Raw genomic sequence first — 24,109 nt, forward strand, 5'->3', positions numbered from 1 at the left:
CGCCTGCCTAGAGACGACACTGGGACCTAACTAGGTTACACTGTGAGCTTTGCTGTGGGGAAACATCCAGTCTTGATATAACTAACCATATCTATGTTGTACGTGCCACAAAAAAAAAAGCTTAGTTCCACTGATATTTTGCAGTTCTGCTTCTGTAAGACTACTAGTGCATGCTACAGAATGTATTTTTCTGCATAATACTGAAAAGATCCAATTAATCAATCTTTATCTTTATTTTATAACAAATGTTATCTCAAGACACTTCATAAAAGCAGGAAAAATACCTTACTCTTTGTTATTTAATATTACAAAAGACTAGGTAAAAAGACCTTACTCATTGCTACATTTCCCAACATTAATCCTTCATGAGCACAGCACTTAGCAACATTTAGCACAGTTACAGCAAGTAACTTCTTTGTTTTTAAACCAGCTAAAACATTTATGGCTTGTTAATTCTATGTATTTTGTTGAAAATAATGAACTCATAAAATGACTTCCAGTCATCAATCATTAAGGTCTATATCCTTGTGCACAGCACAGACTTAAATATTTAGTAAATAAAAATCAGGCCAGGCAGCTAAAGAGATGTGATTGGCTGACAGGAAGTCAGATGGGAACTGGACTCCTCTCAACATGTGGTGCCAGGCAAAAAATGATACAAAAGAATTGTGTTACAACTTTTTAGCTGTCAATCTGGAGTAATGGTAATCTCATTAAGTAGAGCTGTCCAATATTTTTTTTGATTTTTTCCCCCAACCTAAACAGACCTGAAAACAAAATAAAATCAATCATTTTCCTCTCCATTTCTTATGTAACTAAAGTGTCTCTGAGACCTTCAGTGCTATCTCAGGGCCTCCTGATAGACGCCAACAACAACTTGGCTGTGTTAACAACAAACCAGGCAATGTCTTTCCCATGTGTGAGGCTTCTTATTTACTGTTTTATGTCTCAGATCTGACACTTGATAATATGGGTCCAGCAAATTCTGTCAAACGATCAAGGACAAACTACAAATTCACCTTTGACAAGATGTGTTGCTCAAAAACAAAACAGATGCATCTCAACTTTCGAACACTTTAAGATAGTTGGGACCTGGGGGTAGTTGACAAGGATCCAATGGAAAGGGAACATGTCAAAATAAATACTGTGCACTGTGAAATTGCAAAAACACATCTCTGATTTTCATGTGAACAGGGAGGCCAGAGGGCCCTAAACCTGTAGGAATACGGTATGGGTTCAGTGGAGACACTGTGTGGTGTTACATGACACACTTTGGTTAGAGAGCATTACATTAAAATGAGTCACTTCTCAAAGAAAGACTTTTGCTTCAGCACGTGAGAATAAGTATCAAAATAGTGTTTCTAAACACACTTTTTCTGGTTACCGTGCCAGTCTTGAACACTTGATACACAAAAGCACCACCTTGTGGCAATTTTCGATAAAACACAAAAGTTGTTTGAAGTTGTCAAATTCGGATAAATATTAGTTTAGGTCTTGTCAGTAAAATAATCAGATTTAATTTGTAACATTGTTTATATTTACACCAATGGTAACTTGTATCTAGGGGGCTATATTGTGTAGTTTAGTAATTCTACAAATATCTACACCCACATTCAGCAATGTTAAACTCTTTCACGTATTATGGCAAGGGCAGTGTGTATCGCGTACACTTTAAACCCTGCCTGATCAGTGCAGTTGTTACCATCACATGGTCGTCGTATTTTCTAGGGGTTAACATTGACCACTCCGGGGATCCGTAGTCCTTCCCCCCTCTCTACCTGTTTAGTGGTTAAAGATGGCTGAAGCTCCTCCATGGCCTAGCCGGTTCTTCTGCCACAGATGCTCAGCAGAGATAAGTCCTCGGCTGCCTGTAAGTACGAATGACTTAAACTAAACGCACGGACAGTTTTAAAATGGGAAAACAAATTGTTGTTGTCGTCACCGTCGTAGAAAGTGTTGCAGCCAAAAGATAGCATGCTAACAGCGTTAGCTTCCTGCTACAAGGTCCCGGCTACCGCTAACCAGTGTTGGTTATCTTGTTATCTTAGTGGTGGATCCGTGAACATACAGGCACCAACTGCGTAGTCATTACACGCAGAATTCTGTCACTCTTCTCTCAATGTTTCAGCAAAGCTTGACAGGATTATTTGTTAATGTGTCATGGTTTATATCAGCGTCTTAGCCATATCAAGTAGCAGGAACGTCCCCTGCTGCACAGGGAGCGCCTTTATAATATCTTCTTTAAAATTGTATTTCTATAAATGAAACACTCGTAAAACCCGCCTTCCTGATGATGTCGTGTTCCAGATTGTAATGTCCAACAATGCCTGGTGCGTCCTTTTCTTGTTTTGCCATTCAGCAAAGCAAACAAGTGACATGTCTGTCACAGGCTAGAATGATCTCTGTGAGTTAATGTTCCCTTCACAATGTAAGAGATCAGCCACAGCTTTCTGTAGGTTGCTGATAATAGCAGGTGGTCTCAACTTACACCCCCAAACAGCTGTGTTATTGCTAATGTTGTTTGGAAAACTCTTGGCTCCTCTTGGAATCAGGTTATTGTAGGGCAGAGGCATTTATACTTCATGTATAACATGTTAAAATTAGATGAATTTAGGGTTGTGTTGATGTCTGGTTGCTCTTAGGTGTTCAGCCATATGACAGCCTGGAGCAAGAGGCTCTTTCTAGTTCTGGTATCCATTACCTGCAGGCTTTTCCTGAACATCTCTGCAAACATTGATCTCTGTAAATGTTCTGAACGGAGGGGAGAGAAGACCTAGCTCATCCTCTTTAGATGTCCTCAATGTTTGCTGAGGGGGCTTAAAGACAGTTCTCATAGCAGATCGTGACACAGCTTGACAGGACACTTCAAACAGTGCTGATTGGGGTTGGTAGCCTCTGTCAGCTCAGTCTCTCTTCGTGAGGCGTCTTCACTGATTCTGGTGGCATTGTGAGACAGATTAGTAACTTTGAGCTCTTGAAAAAATACGATGTATTGTCACAATTTTTTTAGACCAACTTTAAGTTAAATCCCATGCAATTACAAATGCCACAATCTGACATATATTTTTTACCTTTTTTGTTTGTTTACAGGAGTACACGTGTCCAAGATGTGAGTCAGGGTTTATTGAGGAACTGCTGGAAGAGAGGAGGTGTGTATTATAAAGAAAAGGACACAGAAATTCATGATGTCAACACTGTTAAGAGTGATGGAAACTGTGATGCATGTTTGAAAAACCTTGAATATTTTGGTGTGATACTAATTGTGAGCGTAACTCTCATAACTATTTATCTCCTTGTCAGTGCGGATAATGGCTCCATGTCTACCATATCCAGCGGACCTCCGAACCAACAACCGTTTGAGGTTTTTCACCTTTTTTTTTAGTATCTGTCATCTTTCTATTTCACTCAACTGTTTGGTGATATTGTCAGAGTTGTCTATACCCAGAGGGTTGAAATTTGACCATACTGTCAACCAAACAGGGGTTGTTTTGAACCAGTTTCAGGGCTTTCCACAGACATGATAAATGGACTTGAGCTTGTATAATGCTTTTTACACCACAGGTCACATACTGATGTCAGAGGCTGCTGTGTGACGTTTCTATCAGTATTAACTAGTGCCGTCAATCAATTAAAAAATGAATCTAATAAATGACAGGCTTTGTAATTAATGAATGAATTGCATATATTGATAACATGAGAAGGCATCTTACTCATGATCAGAATGATTTGAAAGTACAAGTGAACCTTTTTATTAAAAAAATAAATCAACAATATTCATAAGTAGCTGGCTGTAAATAAGTGAGTAGTTGGCTGTTTGGCCGACAGTCTGAGCTTGTGGAGACCCCTGCAGTTTGTAGAGAAACTTGTCTGGTTGCTACCATGAAGAAAAAGTTTTTTCTGACTGATATTGTTTTTGTCTCTCCCCCAGAATGTGGACCAGCACATGTTTACATTCCCTTCGGGCTATGGCCAGTTTGCCCTGGGTGTCTTTGATGACCGCTTTGACTTTGGGGCTGGTCTAGGAACAGAGGACAACCGGGAAGCAGAAAACAGGCGAGAAAGGGAAACGGCATCACGACAACGATATGGTGCACGGCAACCGAGAAGTCGTCATGGTTCAAGGCGACAACCAGGGAGGCATGAGGGAGTTCCCACATTAGAAGGGTAAGTTCTTATCTTGGTGACTCTTTGGACTTTCATTATCTCAGGAAGTTTTGATATCTCCCTCATTGCTGTGTATCATTGCTTTATGTTGTCTTTTGCAGAATCATTCAGCAACTAGTGAATGGAATAATTGCACCCACTGCAATGCCAAATATGGGTGTAGGACCCTGGTAAGTTTAAGAAACAGATGTATTGAACAAGAAAATAAATCCTTAAGAAAACGGGCTATGTGTTTCTTAACTTTGTAATGTTAATTTATTTTCTTACAGGGGTGTTCTTCACTCAAATCCTATGGATTATGCTTGGGGTGCTAATGGATTAGATGCAATTATAACTCAGGTATTTGAAGGAAAAGCTTGAAGTGATTATTTTAAAGTAATTACTATAACACTTAACATGTGTTGTAAGAAACCAAGAAGAAGAGTAATACGCACACATTAAGATAATTTAATTCTTGTCTTCAGTTATTAAACCAGTTTGAGAACACGGGACCCCCGCCTGCTGACAGGGATAAAATAAAGAGTCTTCCTACAGTGCGAGTTACAGATCAGCATGTTGGTAAGTGTTTATTCTTTTCATATCTTTATTGTGTTATTTTTAATGCGTGTTATTTTAACATTGTGTTATTCGCTCTATTTTGGACATCAGCTTGTTCTTTCCAATAGAGGGGTTTATACTGCGGGCCTCAGTTTGTAACATCCAGAGAAAGCTTCAGTCGAAGGATCTCATGATGAACTTGATCAAATAACCAGAGGGAGCTCAAAAAAAAAAAAATGTAAATGCTCGTGGCTCAGAGACACAAGCAGTGCATAACATGATGATCAACCACGTATAATGTTTTATTATCGTAAGCTGTCCATTAATAGACAACATCTTAAGCCTTACACATTCCGACATGTTTGCATAAAAGAATGGACGATAATAATATTAATAACGTTTATTTTGGATGCCCTCTTTAATTCAAGCAAATGCAGTCCAAAGTATCTCGCATTAAGAGAAAACAGCTGTGCTGAGAGTCACATGAAACTCGTAAGGATGAAAATAAAATACTAAATAAAGATGTAAAAGTTAAACCCACGTTATAAAGATGAAAATAAAATGAGTACAATGCATGAGGAAAATAAGCTTAACTTGAGGTACATAGAATGTTTTGAATCAAATAAATGACACATTATGAAATGAACTACTGAATATTAGAAGTGCTATGCAAAGATTTACAACTATCCTAGTTGTTTAACACACCAGGTAGGTTTTTTTTCTTGAGCTGGTTGTGCCACTCGCACTCCACATTCACTTAAGGGAAATGACATCATAGCATCACATCCAACACTATGTCTGAGAAAAACACAGTGGGTTTACCACATACACCATGGTATTTAGTGTATGTGGTAAACCCTTTTTGAATGGAATAAGTATTACCTTGGGACCTTTTGGTAATTTGGGATTTGTCCCTCAACATCAGTGTTTGGTACAGCACATTCACACAGGAGAAGTGAAGCCTTTAATTTACATATTTACTGACATACAGTATGTGATTGTAAATGTTGAGGCGCTTCATGGTAGCCACCTTGTCTCTGGGGGCAGCATCACACTTTGTAGAGTACAGCCTGCCGTACATTCATTAAAAATAGAATACGTCCAAATCTGGTTCACTTCTAAAAAAAAAAACAACTAAAAAAACCAATGACAACTATAAACACATGAAAGCAGCATTATTCACTCTTCAACATTTGGTTCTTCTGATGCTTTTTTGTTTGCTTCTTCCTCAAATCTGCCATACTGTATAGCGATATAAGCCAGCTGAATTTTTCCCTAAAATGCTATCCAGTCCTTCATTTAAATTGTCCAGCACAGCCTCCCATATTCTCATTCTCCTGTGGAAAAATGAGAAAAATAAAGTGGTGGACTGCCCCAAATTACTGAGACTTCAGGTGGGATAACTATTATCAGCTGAAATTAATGGTTGGTAATTTGCCCAGGAAGTTTTAGTTTACAAATTACAGATATTGGGATTCACATGGAATTCAAAACACAGAAATCCTTCCTAATTATTACAAATTACCAGAGGTACCCAGGGAAGAACAGGGCTTAAGTGTTTTTTGTTTTGTTTTGTTTTTTACTTATTACCATTTCATATTGTAATATCACTAATGATAAACCTTGCATCTAAAACCACTTGGCTGATAATATCTCTATTGAATTATTTGTTACTTTTCACAATTTGAACAATGTTCTGTTCTCAGCTTCAGGACTGGAGTGTCCGGTGTGTAAAGAAGACTACTGTGTTGGGGAAACTGTGAGGCAGCTCCCATGCAATCATATGTTCCACAATGACTGTATAGTCCCCTGGCTGGAGCAGGTATTGTCATAAGCAGTCTCATCATCTTGTCACCTATATATTCATCATTTGTAGTCTGAAACTACAACATTATGTGCCATGACATTTTTACAGCTTCATATTCTTCTCACTCGTTTTCTCCAGCATGACACTTGTCCGGTGTGCCGGAAAAGTTTGAGTGGGCAGAACACGGCAACAAACCCTCCAGAACTATCAGGGATGAACTTTACCTCCTCCTCTTCCTCCTCTTCATCCTCCTCCACCCCTCAGTCCTCAAGTTCGACCAGCAATGAGAACTCCACTGATAACTCCTAGAGAACCATTTGCCCTCATCACCCTGCGAGCTGTTAATAGCTCCTGGGCTGCTGTACTTCAGTGCGGTGACCTCCAGTCTCTCCCTGCTGCCGGGCAGAGACCTGAGTGCATCTCGCCAGGAGCACTCAAGCCCGATTCGGGGGTAAGTGATACGTGAGGACAATGTATTTCTGCCCGTTCTGTTGCTCCCACCTTCATCAGGAATCTGAACAAAGGAAGGGGTGGAGGCCTCAAGTGCAGCTTCTATCAGGGAGGGTGTGGAGACTTCAAGTGGCTCGCTCTGCCTGAATCACCTCATACAGGAAAAGAATACAAGAGAATCCAAAGGCAGAGGACTCATGAGAATACAGTTGTTGTTCTTAAAAAAGAAAAAGAAAAAAAAAAAAAAAAAAAAAAATTCTCCGGACTGGTATGACTTAGGATGCTCCACTTTTGCCAATGAAGCAAAAAGAAATGAGCAGTTATTCCTTTTATAACTAGCATTCATATCTCACAGATGAAATGACTCAAACTGCACTCTAGTGCACTTCAGTTACTCCTCAGTTTGGATGATACTACATTTTATTCCTGTTTTTTTTTTAAATTTTTGAACAATACATTTCCAAGTTATTTTACAATCAAGCTCCTCTTACAGTAGAAAGATTACCTGAATCCAATCAGGTAAATTTTTGCACTTGAAATTATTATGCATCAAATTGCAGTCATCTGGTGCTTTTTACATAAGTGAAAAGCACAATTAAATTAACCATGAAAGTTTATTTTTATCGTATCTGCAAGCCTATTTTGTGGATCAGCTCTTCACATATAACACTTAGAAACATTTCAACGCGTTTTTGCATTTTAACTTAAGGTATATTAAGTATTTTCTAAAGTTGCCAGTTGAAAAACCATTGGTTTGAAGTATCATCGTGTCCAAATAAATGAACTGATGTGAAAATAAAGATGCTTGGGTGCTACCACTCGTAATTCATGTAAGAATTCTGTGTTTTGTTTCTATAAAGTACTCTTCTGCAGTCAAATTATGAGCAGTAGAATCAATACTGAGCTTGTTCCAGAAACCGACATTGACTCTGAACATATAAATGTTGCTCCTATTTTTGGTATGTGAAAAAACATGAATTAAAAACTATTCTTTTTTGAGTGCAGTGCTGGGATCAGACACTAGATGGGAGTAGAGTTCAGGAAATATTTCTAAAATGTCTTATTTGGTTTAGAAAAGGTTAAGAGGTTTTTTTTGGGGGGTTTTTTTTGAAGAAAAAAAACAAAACCAGAAGGATGGTGTGCATTTGTTGGTGAACAGGCAAGTCACAAGCTGTGCTGGTTTTTGTTTCCCAGACTAAGTTATTTGTCCTTTTATGATGTTTTGCAGGTTTTCAGAACACAGAATCAACCAGGGAACAATAACATCATTAGCAAGCACTGCTGAAAGATTTCAGCGCATAATACAGTTCTGTGCTTGTTTTGTAAGTTCAAAGTAAGGCCTGTTGTGCTTATAGTAAACAGAATCTATATTAAATCTTTCAAAAGGGGGCTTGTCTGTGAAGTGTTACCCAGAAACCAGTCAATTCTGCTTCCTTTTATTGTTTAGCAGCATGGGTGTATTTCCTTGAAATTGTACCTCTTCTCCTCTGGGGCTCAGGATCAAAGGCCTTTTAATCTAAAGGGATTGTTATGTAAGGAAACATCAGTCTAGCTAGTGAGCGATTTGAAACAGTAATGGCTGAAAGCTTGACTTTACAATGTGAAATTCACGATTCATTTGTGCAGTTTATTGTTACCTTTGTTAACACTGCAGGATTTGAAACCCTGATAACTATGTACCTTGGATCAAAGCAAGCTGTTAAAAAGAGTATATATGTTGAATGCCTAGAGCTACAATTGAAGCCCTTTGAAATTGAGAATAATTCCTTCTAGCTGGAATTGAATGTATTCAGATTTTGTGAAGCCAAAATAAGAAACACTCAAAAAGCTTTTTATTAGGCTAGCAGTGCTCTTGTTGTTTTAGTAAACATCAGAATGGCATATCTGGATTTAGATTTTCTGACAAATTTTCTTAAGTATTTATTCAAGCTTGTTTGAGTTTATAGGGAACATCTTCGTATAAGCCTAAAATGATTACCTCTGAATTTAAACAGGATAAAAGTCTGATCACAGATGGACTATAAGATGTATTTGGACTCAATCACAACATGTCAGGAATGTATATTGTTTGTTTTTATTGTTCCCATTGAAGGTCCCCATTTAACAACTACCACACAGCAAGAGGTAACATCCCCATATGTTGATTTTTGCTCATACTGAAATTATGTCTCTAAACAAATTATATTTGGTCACTCTACAACACAAATGAGAGTTTTTCCACATTCAAATAATACATTTCTTTCTGTCCAGTTGATAACTTGAAAGCATAAGTACATTATCGTTCTGTCTTAGTGAACTGGAGAAGATACCTAGATTCTTACGGCCAAAAAACATTTCCAAGAAGACCTCATAACCCAGTGTTTGAAAACTGCAGACATTTTTGTAACACGTTTGGTTAAATCAGAGTTATTAACACTAAATTGAGGTGGCATACAGACAGTTATACTTGTCTTGTGAATATGAGACAACCCTTCCAAGTTTGTTCAACATCAACATTAATACATTTAATAACATAGATGTAGTCATTAGAAAAGATTGAATTGTGTTAGGAGAGCTCCGAAACTCATGTGACGTAACCACGCCTCTAAACAATACGTCATGTGTACGTGCCGATCAGGGCGTGTGTGCGTGAGGTGCAACTAGAGGACGACCGACTCAATCGGCTTCACTTCGTAACAGTCGGCTCCGACATCTCGCTGGAAGTTCGCGAGTAAAAGTGGAAGAAGATTTACCCCGAATACGTTAACGTTACTTTTAATCGACTAGTTATTAAATACGAAATCATCGACCATGAAATTACTGTGGGCTGTCGGTGCCCTTCTGTTAAGCTGCTGGCAAGCTAGCGCGTCCACAGGTAAGAATTTGGTGTCAGCCATGTTGGCTCAATGTGTAGACTTTGCTCTGACAACGACCGTAAATAATATAAATTAAGTCTTCTGCTATTTACGCGAAACAACAGTGTTGTCTCTTGGTTTATAATTGTACAGCAGCTACTGGTATACTCATTTATCCAGTGCTTTTATAAAAGACTCGGGTTATGAACGCTAGTTTAGGCGTTTCGTTTGTGGTTTTGCTAGCGACTCATTTAGCTAATTTGCATTTTTAAATTTCAGACGTTTAACCGGAAATATCTTGTTAATAGAGCTTTAACATTGAGTGTATTTACAGATTCACCCGTCCATAACAAAACGATCGCAAATGTAACAAGTCATGTGAGCTGCTTTAATTCGCAACGTATGGTGGGGTATTAACATTGTTGTCATGTTGTCAGACTAACTCGTCATGTTTCAGTAGTGAAGGGTTGCTTTCATTAAAATGTCACCACAGACAAGTTCTCAAGAACTACGCTTTGGGTTAAATATATTTCCGTCCTTTCGTAAGTGTTTCATCACAGCCTTCGCTAGTCACTGTAGAACTGACAGCTTCCGCCACTTAGAGATATTTAAATATATTAAACCTAGAGATATTTAAGATATTAAACTTAGAGCTATTTAAATATATTCAACTTAGAGATATTTAAGATATTAAACTTAGAGATATTTAAATATATTAAACTTAGAGATATTTAAGATATTAAACTTAGAGATATTTAAATATATTAAACTTGGAGATATTTAAGATATTAAACTTAGAGATATTTAAGATATTAAACTTAGAGATATTTAAAGTATAAAACTTAGAGATATTTAAGGTATTAAACTTAGAGATATTAAACTTAGAGATATTTAAGATATTAAACTTAGAGATATTTAAGATATTAAACTTAGAGATATTTAAAGTATAAAACTTAGAGATATTTAAGGTATTAAACTTAGAGATATTAAACGTAGAGATATTTAAGATATTAAACTTAGAGATATTTAAGGTATAAAACTTGGAGATATTTACTGACCAGATCAAGACGCCATCAATTCATTCCAGTGACGTGTCAGTTGTCATGTTACAGTGTTTTGACATTATGTCTGAATCAGTTGTTTTTATGCTCCTACATTGTTGGAGCGTAAAAGTCTTGTTTGTGGTCATTAAATGACCTGCTTATTCATTGTGTCGATCCGTGAACTGTCGTTACCCCTTTTCTTGTCTGTTATCATTTAAAATAGCAGCAGTGTTTAACTTTAAATTAAGGGTTGAAAGATCCAAATATATTTACCAGCTACTTACGGATAAATCATCAATTTCACCAGTGTTCAGTAGAAACATTTTTTTTCCCAACATTGCCAGCCACATTAATGTTTGACTGGTAATATGAGTAGTGGTCATACTGATTCTCCAGAGCTTTGCTGTTTTATGTATATTGTCTGCCCCAGTGATCTTCTATGTCTAAAAATGACGGTCAACACATCATACATAATTCACATGGAAAAATTGCCATGGAAAAATTGTGATTTGTAATACTGAAACACTTGGGCAACATCGTTTAAGCACACATGAATGTACCTTTATTGTGTATTGCAGCATCCTAAAGAAAACAAGATTGCACGCTCTGAAATATGTAGGTATAGTAAAAGGAGGGCACATGCACTGGAATCAGTTTTGGTCCTTGCATCAGTACTATTTACCAATGTTAAAGTGCATGAGCATTAAGTACTAGTCAAAGAGCCCTCATGCCACAATGTTTCCTGCTTTGGTACTGTTAGCTCTGGAGTAGATCAGAAGTAAAATTAGATATCCCTAGAGTTTTTGCTTCTTTAGTATCATTCAACACCATTTTGTGATCAGAGCAGCTCCATCAGCTCTTTCTCAAATTATCCCCGTATGATGAAAGCAATCAGTCTAAGCAATTGCACCATTGATTACATGATTTTTTTGTTTCTGGTGTCCTCCTTTTAGTGATGGCAAGTCTGTGTTGGTATGCCACAACTGAGTGATTACATTAAAGTGGGCTTAGATTAGTGCACTCCAGATTTCCAGACACAACAAAACCCCTTAAAAGATCAGGTTGCATAAGCTAGATGTTTTTTTTTCATACTTTATTAATCCCTGATGGGGAAATTCTGGTTTTACACTCTGTTATTTACCCTCTTATCAGATGGTGTTTCCCACATGCTGAATATGGGAGTTAAGCATTGTCTGATACAAGCATGTCTCAGCCTTCATGCTGAACCCATGACATCCATATTCTATACGACAGGGTGTTAAAATACACAATCTTGCTCATTCTGAACATTTCTATATAACCTGTTAAGCGAGCTTCAAAAGTTCCTTTAGGTTTCAGCATTTTAGTCTTTGTTAGACCTTGTGGAGTAAATTGTAACTTGAGTTGTTAATCTTCAACCAGCTTTGTGAACAAAATATACAAAAAAGTTTCTGTGAAGATAAAGCATGTATTCCCATAGTTTGGGTTTATTTGCTTTTCATGTATTGCTTAACAAATCTCTTTTCTGTTTTGTTCACATCAAAACTTAAATATTTATTCCTTAAATTACAGAATTACAGACTTTATTTGTGAATTGATCAGGCTCTTCAGCTTGTTCGCACCGTATGTAAACATTGAATATCCACTGGATTTTGTTCTCTGAAAGGATTAAAGACACTTAAGACTGACACGCATGTCATGAGCAGACAGCTGCAAGGGGTAAAGCTTTCAAGCTTCATGTGCTTCAAAACCGATGATAGTTGGAACTGCCGCCCTGACTATATTTAATTTTGAACTTTCATAAACTATGTCCCAGGAAGGTGACCTTTGGTTATGGTGGGGAAGCTGTGTTACATGATGTAGGTTCCATGTAGAGACTGAGGTCTAGTTGACAAGTTCAAACCTCAGTCTGTGTTATTCTGTCTTTCATTTATATGCTCCAAGTTTTCGGTGGAGGTCAACATTCATTAAGTTTGTCCTACCATACATCTGCAGATGTACCCGCCTCGACACCTTAACAAGCAACATTAGGAATTCTAGTTATTGTGTAGGCTAATTAAAGCAAGAACAAATCTCATGTTAAAAAATGATTTATTATACTGAGTAATTTGTCCTGTTCTAAATTCGAATCAACACAACATGAAAGCTAGTTTGTTCATTTCCACAATTAGAGCAAAGATGTTGAATTCAGTTAAGCCTGGGGGGTCTGGTAGTCCTCCCCCTGGGAATTTTCAGCATCAAGCACTGTAATTCTTGTATTATGCTCTATTTTTGTGCACCAATTTGACAAAAACTATTTATTTTCCCTTTGGTTTTCAAAAGTAAAAGTATCATATTAATAAATTATATCTGGTACTTCCTGCATGGATATCAGATCTCACTAGCTGATTTAAAGTGTTTTCATTCTCATCGAGTCTGATGGTGAACAGGAAGTTTACTTTTTCACCTGGAACGTATTCTCACTTTATTGAATTATCCAAATGATAACATGATTCACTTTCTATATTTTTACTGCAGAAAACTGTAAAATGTCAGGCGTGTTCCATGAGTTGTTGATCCTGACCGTGTAATGTATGAATGTTATTTGTGACTATAACTGGCTTTAAGTTTTTATCATCCGTTTATTAACAAAACAAATCTTCTGTGGCACTTCTACAAAAGTCGGCATGTAGAAGCTTTTTAATCACACGCCACAACGCTGTAACCAAGACCTGACGGCGCTGAATATGATATTAATATTTGAATCATACTCTGACAGTGTAGGAGAAGAGAAAGGGAGAGAGACAGGGAAGGAGAGGATATTATCCTAAAACAAAAACAGCACATTTAATCCTGAAGCCTTGTGTTACTGTGTGACTCTTATGTCTTCAGTGCAATTTTTTAATTTTCTTGCAGTCTGGCTGCAACTGTCTTAAATGAACGATCCCTCTGTAGAATTAACGCATGTTTGGAGATCTTTGTACTGTAGGTGTTTGTAATTTTAGGACAATATCATTAATATCGACAATATATTGGGATCCGGATATTTGTGTATGACATGTTGGTACAGCAGCATAGTGAATAATACACCAATACACTCCAGGAAACATTTTATCTTCCTCCCCTTTCACCTTTCTTCTTTTGTTGTTTGCCAGTGTGTGTCTTGGTGCACAGGATTGATTAGGATACAACGCTGCCTGTCTAGCTGCATACAGCCATGATGGCAGTTAGAGATACTTGGAACTCTGTGCTTATTTAGTTTTTATTTCACTCTTGAGCTTGTTTTTTTGTGCTGGGTTCCCTGGGCCCAGCCCTGGTTTTGTTCTGCTTTGTGTTAGTGAAAGGTGGGGAACAAGCTTCCCTTGTTTTTGCCAGTAGTGTGAGAATGTTATTCTTCCCTGGACCCACCTAAGTTTATAACCCCCCCCCAGTCCACCACTGAGTGGCCACCCTGCCTGCTTCCAAAGTGTAGAGCTGTGATACTAGGAAGGAAAGTTAACGTAAATCCTTCACAAAAGGATTTTGCTTTGGTCTGCTCTGATTGTCTATCAATAGCTTGTAAACGTATTCCTATTTGATTATCTTTTTCTCACAGAGTCGGGCAACATGTCACGTATACAAATTTTCTTTTCTCTGTGATTCCCATGTAAATGCAACAGATATGTTGCTTTCATTTCCCCCTTAGATGATATTCACCATGTTTACTCGCCTACATTAAGGTCATGTTCATAGCCTAAATGACTCATTGGCAGAATCATTTCAGAAAAATGGTCTGTTTTCCTACTTTAACACCCTAAGAGTGTTGGGTGACTGTAGGCACAGCAGAGAAGTAAACACTAGCCTAAAAGAATTGGTTGGTCCATGTCCAAAGGCATTCATGGATTTTAAACCAGATTAGTCATGTTAAATGTTTTTCATTTCAGCCTCATCTGCTTTTCTATTCATTGTCTTTCATGGGAATGCTATTGGTTACTTTAACTGTTTTGTTGTTTTTTTGTGTGTTTTTTTGTTGCTCAACTGTCATTAGGGATGTCTCATCAAACATTTTGTTTTGCCATCAGCCCAAACACTAGTTGTTGCTTAACTGCTCTTTAGCCTTTGAATATAAAGACGATTAATTTGGTAAACTGACATGACTTAGAAATCCAATTATATAAGATTAGCTACTCCAGAGGATCACTCGCAACAAATATTCTACTTGCTATTGATATGAACAGGATGCACAAAATTTACGACCATCACGCAATGCAATATGATTCATCACGACAATTAAAACAATTTAACTTCAAATGATGACTCTTATATAAAAGTATAATTCCTATAAAGTCTGCTTTATTTATGTAGTTTAGTTTTACCTCAATTCTTAAAACAGATCAACAATTAAAGTGATCCATGTTTCATTTATTATTTATGTAGAAACAGGCCAGAGTGCCAGGAATGATCATGTATTTTTTCAAAGCTTACTTCCATATTTTTTCATTTCATTTCTGCTTGTATTAACTTTGTTTCTTTTGTCTTTCTTTTTCCTTCTTGCTTGTCTGTTTTCCATAACGGCCTTTTATCATGATCCATAAAATCACCTGTCTTGATTTAAACCCACCACATTCAAAATTGCTTAAAATCTCTTCGCTGGGCTGATGATGAAACTTTCTCAGCGGGCTTTATTAAGTCTCCCCTGTCTCAGATGAAGTTGGTCAATGACAGTGCAAAGCTGCATTGTGAGGTAATAGGGAACCCCATCCCTGAAGTGCAGTGGTGGTTTGTGGTGGGTGAAGAGCCCAATGAGACCTTTACCCAGCTCTTTGATGGGGCACGGGATGACCGTGTGCAAATAAATGCCACATATATATCACATGGCACAAGCACCATTCAACTCACTAGTCTCACCCTTGATGACTCTGGCACGTATGAGTGCCGTGCTTCCAACGACCCCGACCGCAATGAACTGAAGAAGACGCCAAAAATCAAGTGGATCCGCTCGCAGGCAAACATTATTGTGATTGAAAGTGAGTGGCACAGGAAGCATGAGGAGAACTCACTTGGCTGGTATCTCCTCATTAGTGAAGTCCCGGACATTCAGGTCCTGTTGCACTCAATTCCCATGCTTCCTGGTCCAGTGTCCTCTCTATCCTGCCTCACCTGGTATCCACTGTCCCTCTCCTCAACAGCTCCACAGTTGTCCTGTAGTAGAATACAAATAGAGTGGCTGGACCGCTCCCTATTCCTTTATGTCCTGACACAACATGCCTTCAATCTGATGCCTTTTTTTTTTCTTCCTTTTTGCAAAGCTTACATATCATCATGATAAGTGTTCTTGTTTATAATACTGGTCATAAGGTCAGAAATTTGAAAATGGCTCTTGCATTAAAGTAATTTGATATTGACAAAATATGACTATTACATTTTTAGGAGAACAAAAAAAAGGGGTGTCAGATTTACCTGATTAGTATTGCTTTCTTGGTAGCATTTTCCTTAATTGATACTAACATTGGCTAATTCCTATGGCTTATAGCCAAATACACGGTAGGCACGGCTCATAGAAACTAATGATCAAGCAATAGTTTCTCAGCCATGGGATAGCTTTTGGCCTTGTGGTCCAGTATTATTTTTATTGTAAAGAATTGGTCAGCTTCGTTACCTGGTTGAAGCAGCAAAACTGCAGTACTTTAATATCCAACTTGTTGTGGATCTTCTGCATGTATTTATGTAACTATATCTTTTCCCCATGACCTTGTTGGAGACTACTGTACCTACTAGATTTCCAGTACAAATCCTTTTTTCCCCTTCATTCTATCATCGGTGAAATAGATTTCCCCCTTCGGGGAACTCTTTTCACCTTTCTTAGAAAATTATGTACATTTGTTTAGACCTCATACTTGTGTTACAATGTTTATATTTAAATCAAAAAGTCAGACACTTTTTGACAAACATGTCATTATTGTGTCTAAAATCTACACTTTCGTCTCTGTTTATCTTAAGCCCCAAACATCATTACTGAACCTACGGAGGTCAGCAACCAGACCTCCGCAGTCCTCAGGTGCAACTTGACAGAGTCAAACCTTCCCATCAAGGGATCCCACTGGGTGCACAATGGAAAAGTCATTGAAGATTCCAAATCCACTGAGGCTTCTGCATCCATCATCCTTAGGTGAGTAGATACAATCATAATGTGCCATGAGCAGAACTGCTTATGGGTACTCTGTCTCATTGAAGACACTCATCCTGTCGAAGTAACATTGAATGGGACAATGTTAAAATAAAGTGTTCCAGTAGCTTATAAACACAAAAAAGTTTTTTTTGACAGGCACATGAATGTTTTATATGAACAATGCAAGAAAATATCAAGCTCAGCTGATTTGAAATGCTTTAAAATGTTTTATTAGCTGGAAAAATAAACTACGTCAGTAATTTAAAAGGATAGTTAATTTCTCAGACTGAAAGAGATTATTTTGTAGTTTTATAGTTACCCTTCTGTAGTCTGACTCTTACGCTGTCTGTTTCTGCTTCTGTAACTACAGTCAATAGCCATCTTTATTCTCTAACATCCTTTCCCTTTTACTTTGCCTCTTGCACGCCTGTTGTCCCTCCACCTCTCACTATGCTCCCTTTCTTGCTGGCTGCCTCCATTAGCAGCAGAGCTAGGGGCACCATTCAGCTATTCGCTGCTCTTAATTTGCAGAGAGATGGACTGTGTAGCCGTGCAGCTTTGCTGGTAGTCTTGGCAGCAGGGATAAGCGCCCACAGCAGTGTGCTCACTTGCCATGACCTTAATTCCCCATTAGAGAGAACAAGCAGGAATGTGCAGGACAGCAGCAACAAACAAAAGTGGAATTGTGATTACCAGGAAATTTGAATTTTTTTGAAAACAGTTCGCCTGTTTTCTACTTAAGTAAATTGAAATGTATTCATTTGATTGTTTAGAAGTCATAACCTGCCATATGCTAGGATGCTATGACTACAGAGAAATAGAATCATATTTCTATGAAGAAGGAGCGCAGCAAAAGATTCTCAAACCATTGACTCTCTTTCTCTTTCCATAGTTTGAATAAGATCACCCACAACTCTGGTGGAAAGTATGAATGTGTGTTCCTGACTGATCCAGAGGTGAAGCAGACAATTGAAGTCAAAAGTAAGTCCTTTAATAGATATAACATATTGAAAGTTGCTTTTAGGGACCTTTTGAAAGTTCTTGCTCACGTTTACGTCAGAGTTTTAACTATCAAAACTTTTTGAGTTTGAGCGTGACATTATTTTTTTTATTTTTTTTGCTGTAGCACTTCCTCATGTAGGTGCCCACAAGCACTCTGAGCATGCCAATGAGAATGACAAAGGTGTGATGGTCTGTAATAGCCATGGCTACCCACTGCCCACTGACTGGACCTGGTTTAAAGAGGAAGAAGGCTCCCAGAAGGTATGTGTCTCGCTTGCACTTTTGACTGCAGAGTCACAGAACTTAAAAATTGAAATGTAGTTCACCTTTAATATCATGATGCTTTATAAAATGCAAATAATGTTTGTCCAGTTATTTGAGTTTTATAACAAAATAAAAAGGGTTTAGGTATTTTGTGTGCCTTAAGCCTGATTTATACTTCTGCGTTGAATCTATACCTTAGCAGATGCCTACGTATGTAGCCTGACGTGCACCCCCTCAAAAATGTAACTACCCGTCTAAACGATGCAGACTGTTTTCCAGAATTTACAACAACAGTATCGCTGCCATTTTCAAAATTCTGCAGCAAGAAAAACGCTTGAACAAGAAAAAAAAAAAAACAGAATTATACGCTTGGATTCAGTAGCCATGTTTCCTGTAAACAAGTACAGAATGTAGCGGAATAGGAAGCTGGCGATATAACTAGCATAGCAATCGCACTACCATTAGCATTTTAAGGCAAAGTTTTCGCAGACACACCGACACACAAGTACGACAGGGTAGGCAGCTATGACGAAGATTCAATGCAGAAGTACAAACCATGTCTAACGAGTTGCTTAAACATGACCCTCAGCCTATTATCAACGGCACTACCGACAAATATGAGATCAAGAGTACCCCTAACAAGACCACTCTGACCATCAATGACTTGAGCATGGAGAACGATATTGGAGACTACGTCTGCTCTGGAACCAATGAACTTGGCACAAGCAGCGACAAGATCCACCTGCGTGTCCGCAGTCGCCTGGCTGCTCTCTGGCCCTTCCTGGGGATTGTGGCCGAGGTCATCATCCTGGTGACCATCATCTTCATCTACGAGAAGAGGCGAAAGCCTGATGAGATCAATGACGGTATGTATGTCACACTACCTGCACCACTACATACAACATCAGCTCTAAGGTCTTGTTCAGTACTACTACTGTTTTACCTTATAGATAGACGATATCATTGATTGCCATTAATGTGAAAACATACCCAGCTGATAATCTTGTAGTACTGAAAGTGCTACTGATGCATTTAACTTGATCAGAACCTGAAGCAAACTGCAGCCACAGTTTTCTCACATTTTATTTTTAACCAAGTGTTGTTTTTCAGTTTGAACAGCCATGAATTCCACTGCTTAGTGGTGATGTTCACAATGTTATTGACTGAAGTTTGGTTGGAGAAAAAAACATCATAAAGTGAATACAAATTGGCTAACAAAGTGGCCTCAGAAAATTTCACCAAACATTGATCTTTGACAACTTCTCAACCTGATTGTGTATTGCCAGAATTTGTGTCTACATGAACACAAACAAATGTCTCTGAATTCATTCAACTTGTGAAAGATACAAACATGTGAAACTGTAGCCACATGTAATGAATGGTGATTCCTACTAGCAAGTGGAGACTAAAGTCAAAGCTTTTTAAGGTTTTGTATAGTTTGTATTTGCACGCAATCAATATGAACCCTTATTGTCCTTGCTATGATTTAACTTTTTTGAAATGATAATCTGGTTTTAGCTTCCACTTTTGTGTAAACCATCTGTGAGAGAAACTATTTTTTTTTTTATTATTTACACTTTTACTTCTTTGTTCGCTGCTGATTTTGCATTTTGGTAAGTGGAAAAAAAAACTGCATGTCAGACTGAAGTGGTTGAGCTGAGATGACAGCGTGAAAAAAACAAAAAGCTATGGGAGTTTGAATTAACTGCTTTCATAGTCACCACTTCTAAGAGGAATGTGCTCAAAGATTTGGTCACTCTTTCACTGGCCCTGCAAACAGAGCAAAAAAAATTACCATATTTACTTTTGTATCCTTTACTTGAAGTCATGTGTCGGAGCCAATGAAAGAGTCAAATGAGGCAAACGAGTGAAACGGTTTGACAGGGAATTGGACAGGTTGAAAAGTGAGAGGTTTAAGCATTCTGTCTGCATGCTCTCTGCATCGTGTACTCTATGCATGATCAATAAAGGGAAACCCTGTTCTCCAGATCAGTACATCATTTACATTGTCTCATTCACTGTTTGACCACAGAGGTAGCCTTCTTCTATGTTACCTTGTATTCACAAGGTAACGGTTCGTTCTCAATTAGATCCTCGCGCATGTGCTCTTGCTCTGCTATGAACACTGCCTCTACACATGCAGGGCTCGACATTATAACTGGCCCGCTGGCCCGGATGAATGCTTGATAGAGTCCGCTCAGGCCACTTAAAATAGTGCCTGGAAAAAAAAAAAGACTGTAACACGAGCTCAATTTCACAGCGCTTTCCTGTCATACCGGTGTCTTGTCAGTAATTTTTTTTTTAAACGTTGCGCTAATAACTGCTACAGCATCAACGTAAGCGCTCGTGCACGCGCGCATGTTTGTCACAGTTGAAAGGCAGCCGACGGCTTCACTGCTGTCCCTCCTGCGAGTGTGCTCGCTACTCTCGAATTGTACACTCACACACAGATTTTAGCGCAGGTTTTCTCTGATTAAAAAAACTGGTTCGGTAAAACGGTTTTAAAACCATCAGATCCCGACAAAAGCTGAGCTTAAATCAGCATTCAAAGGAAAAAAATCACAGGAAGAGTCGAGAGTGACAGCAGGGCATGATGAAAACAGAACGGAAAAAAGTTTAAGCCACAGTGACAGACAGCTTAAAGTTCAAGACTAGATCCTGGTAAAGAGAAAAGTTTTTCACAAAGCATCTTAGCCCTTAAGAGAGCTCCTAAAGTAAAGACTAAGGGTGAAGAGTTTCTCACAGAAGAAAGAAGGAGAGAAAGGTGATCAGAAGAATTCCAGCTCTATCACAGCCTCATATTAATATTGATGAGATTAAGTAGACTCTTACAGTTACCAGCATGGTGAATAAACATGAGCACATAAATATAAGAAAAATACACAATATTTTTATAACTAGAGCTCAATTAATTAAATAAAAGTTGTAATTTAATCTTGCATCAGAATTGTTCAAGAGTAGCCTAAGTTGGTGACTGTTATTCTTCGCATCAAAAGTAACATCCCTGGGCCAGCGGTTACAATGGTCAGGCCAGTGATCTTTGAAAACCAGTGGCCCGGAGGACCAGTGGCAAATTTAGCTTAATGTCAACCCCTGACATGCTAGGCTGTGTGTTAGCTCCTGCAGTTTGAAGATGCTACTGTTTATTTGAATAGAGCCACTGCAGTGTTTTTGCTTGTATTGCATGAGCCCTCTGTGATGCATAGGGTTGACTTTGGGCAATGTATACAAATGTCAATTTCAGGGCAATTTTGAAATGATTAAGAGATCTTCAGTCTCTTAGTCAGTTGACTTAAGTGACATTTAGTGATGTGTGTTTTTATAGAACACACACAATGTTTACGTTTGGAATTGCCCTAAGGTTTAAGTTGAACAAATCCAATTCAGAAATGCTACAGGTGGGCATGCTTCAGTTCATGTTAAGTTGATTTGATCATAACCTCATTGGTATGTTGCAGAAGATGTCATGTTCTAACTTTTTGCTACAATCATCTGGGGAGGGGGAAGGGGGCGGGGGGCATGTTTTGCTCACACCAATCGCATACATGTAACCTGCTATCAGCTGACCCCCTTTTTTTTGTTTGCTCTCCTTCATTGATCATTTGCTGCTGTCCAGATGACGACTCAGGATCTGCTCCCTTGTAAGTACAGATCGCAGCGTACCTTTATCGTCACTCAATGTTTGAATGTTTGTTTGTTTGTTTTAGTGTTCTTACACAACTCATGTTTGCTTCATTGTGTTTAAGGAAGAGCAATTCTAATGCAAATCACAAAGACAAGAATGTGAGGCAAAGGAATTCTAATTAGAAGCTGAAACAGGTGAGTGAAACCACTACTGGGGAGTTTTCTCATTATTAGTCAAAAAGCTCACTATTGGCCTCCTCTAATACTTTCACATTAACACCTTTAAGAAACACTATGTAGAAGATGAACTCCTTGACAATCCAATACAAGTGAAAGATTTTGTAATTCTTCACTCATGCAACTTTTGTCTTTCCTAGATGGACCCACAGACTGCAGTCCAGGACTCAGCTGTTGTGTTGCACACCATACTGTGCACCCTGCAACTTTGAAGAACCTTTTTGTGCTTGGGTGTTAATGTTTAAGAAGTTGACTGATTTCCTCTTTGTTTAGTTTTTCTTCTCTATTATTCTCCATATTGTGCAGCCAGAGAGCATAGTGTGGAATTATTTCTGCTTCAGATCAAGGGGCAAATATTGCATGAGTGTAAATGCTGTTATAGAAAAGTGTGTGTTTGTTGTAAACTCATTAGACAGTTCATGTGAGGAATGCTTAGTTTGTGCTTATTTTCTTTTAATGCTTCCTACACTGACTTCACACTTTACTATGCTTTTATTCTCCAATCAAAAGTTCTGTTTAGATGATAGACACTATTTTGTATTATTAAGATAAAACACTGCCATTCTTCTAGTAACAGCTGGAGTGTGCTTGAATTCACACGTTTGATCTGTCCCTACACCAACAAAAACCTCCTTTAGCAGAGTTTTATACTTTGCCTTAACTAGCACCATTTTTTTCTTTCTCTTTTTTGCATTGTGTTACCTGTTACAAGGTGTACATGTGACACTAAAGATTAAATGCAGAAATGACTGAGATTCAATGTCTGCTAGCTTTTGTTGCCGTAAGAAATTAAAGTCCTTCAAGAAGAAAAGCGTTTGTCCCTTTAAATCCTGCTTTCATTTCCTTTGACTATTAAAATGTTTAAGGGTCCAAGTACAGCCACTTCCTGTTACAGCCGAATGGAATTTTTAATCAATAGTCCTCTTCTGATAATTTTCTGATATTTTCTGCAGAAATATCTCATTAACACAAAAACTGAACAAAGATTTTAACAAAATTTCATAGGTGGATTAAAAGTTCCACCCACTTCTCAGGCACATACAATGATGGTCATTCCCCCAAAGTTGGCGTTACAGTAATCAAGTTTTAAGTTTTTTCTAAAATCTCCGGAGTGGCTTTAAAAGGAGCCAGATATTTTTCATTTATTTGCATCTTTGCTCTGATTGTCTACTTCTCTGAAAAGGCACATTTGGGGATTTTGTTTCTCAATTTCCTCAGAGTCCTGTTTCTTTCAAACATCTGAGAGCTTTGAGCCAGTCCTCTTCAAATTTTGTCAGGATCATCTCCAGAGTTTGCTGATCTCAAGTTAAAAACAGGAATTTTGACCCACAAACTAATGATGTGGAACACTTTTAAACATATTTTTAACTACAATTTTACATTAATTCTTGAGTCCAAATGGGCAACTATAACTACACTTGGTGAACGTAACTCGGCCAAGCTTTAGGCTCACACTGCCATTCACTGTCTTGTTGTAATCACTATTGTGTGCACAACATTTATATTTCACCAACTTTTGCAAAATAATTTTACACCAAAATCAAACACTATATCCAAAACCAGAAGAATCAATATTTTGGCTGTTCTCAGTCATTTGAATATAATTTATGAATCAGTGAAAAATTATTTACAGATGTTTTTATGAAAAATGTTGGAACATTTGACTTCTTGTCAACTAAGAAACGCACATCCTAATGCTAGCAGCCTGCTTGGTCCCCATTCAGTGCTGTTTGCAACTTTTAGCTACCTGATGTCACATGCACAGTAAAAAAAAAACATGATTAAGGACCAATGCAAGAAATGTAACATTTGTTATTTCTGTAGAATTCACAGATTTAAAATGTAATACAGGAGAAGATGTCTTTCTCGCTCACTGTGACCTGAGCTAAAACATCTGTGTGCAGTTGTTGGACCACCATCTCTGTTCCCTTCACTGTGTAGACCATTCAGAAGCCATATGTTTCATTTAACTGAGTATTGATGTGATTGGATGTATTCTATATGAATAAAAAAGACCTAGACACACTTGTGTAATCTGTTG

General features: G+C 38.0%; 2 protein-coding genes and 1 long non-coding RNA gene across 4 annotated transcripts; all 3 read left to right on the forward strand.

The window, feature by feature from the left end:
* Nucleotides 1-1,717: 1,717 nt before the first annotated feature.
* LOC109982720 (E3 ubiquitin-protein ligase RNF126) lies at nt 1,718-7,787 on the forward strand. Its single transcript, XM_020632052.3, has 9 exons — nt 1,718-1,870; nt 3,091-3,149; nt 3,301-3,361; nt 3,929-4,164; nt 4,266-4,334; nt 4,434-4,503; nt 4,629-4,722; nt 6,408-6,523; nt 6,647-7,787. The coding sequence occupies exons 1-9, from the start codon at nt 1,796-1,798 to the stop codon at nt 6,815-6,817; spliced, it is 951 nt and encodes a 316-aa protein (XP_020487708.1). The 5' UTR covers nt 1,718-1,795; the 3' UTR covers nt 6,818-7,787.
* Nucleotides 7,788-9,586: 1,799 nt separating this feature from the next.
* bsg (basigin) lies at nt 9,587-24,093 on the forward strand. Of its 2 annotated transcripts, none has more exons than XM_020632074.3 (8): nt 9,587-9,812; nt 16,773-16,941; nt 17,834-17,922; nt 18,068-18,204; nt 18,797-19,073; nt 21,836-21,848; nt 21,954-22,026; nt 22,209-24,093. In XM_020632074.3, exons 1-7 carry the CDS (start codon nt 9,749-9,751, stop codon nt 22,012-22,014), a joined length of 810 nt encoding a protein of 269 aa, XP_020487730.1. In that variant the 5' UTR covers nt 9,587-9,748; the 3' UTR covers nt 22,015-22,026; nt 22,209-24,093. The 2 variants fall into 2 exon arrangements, with proteins under 2 accessions (XP_020487730.1, XP_020487729.1); XM_020632073.3 differs by having other exon boundaries at nt 9,588-9,812; nt 21,824-21,848.
* LOC136179406 (uncharacterized) lies at nt 19,080-20,202 on the forward strand. The gene is made up of 2 exons (XR_010666536.1): nt 19,080-19,820; nt 20,033-20,202. It is a non-coding gene; the product is annotated as an uncharacterized lncRNA (long non-coding RNA).
* Nucleotides 24,094-24,109: the final 16 nt, after the last annotated feature.

Source organism: Labrus bergylta, chromosome 6 (assembly GCF_963930695.1).
Source record: "Labrus bergylta chromosome 6, fLabBer1.1, whole genome shotgun sequence".
NCBI lineage: Eukaryota > Metazoa > Chordata > Actinopteri > Labriformes > Labridae > Labrus > Labrus bergylta.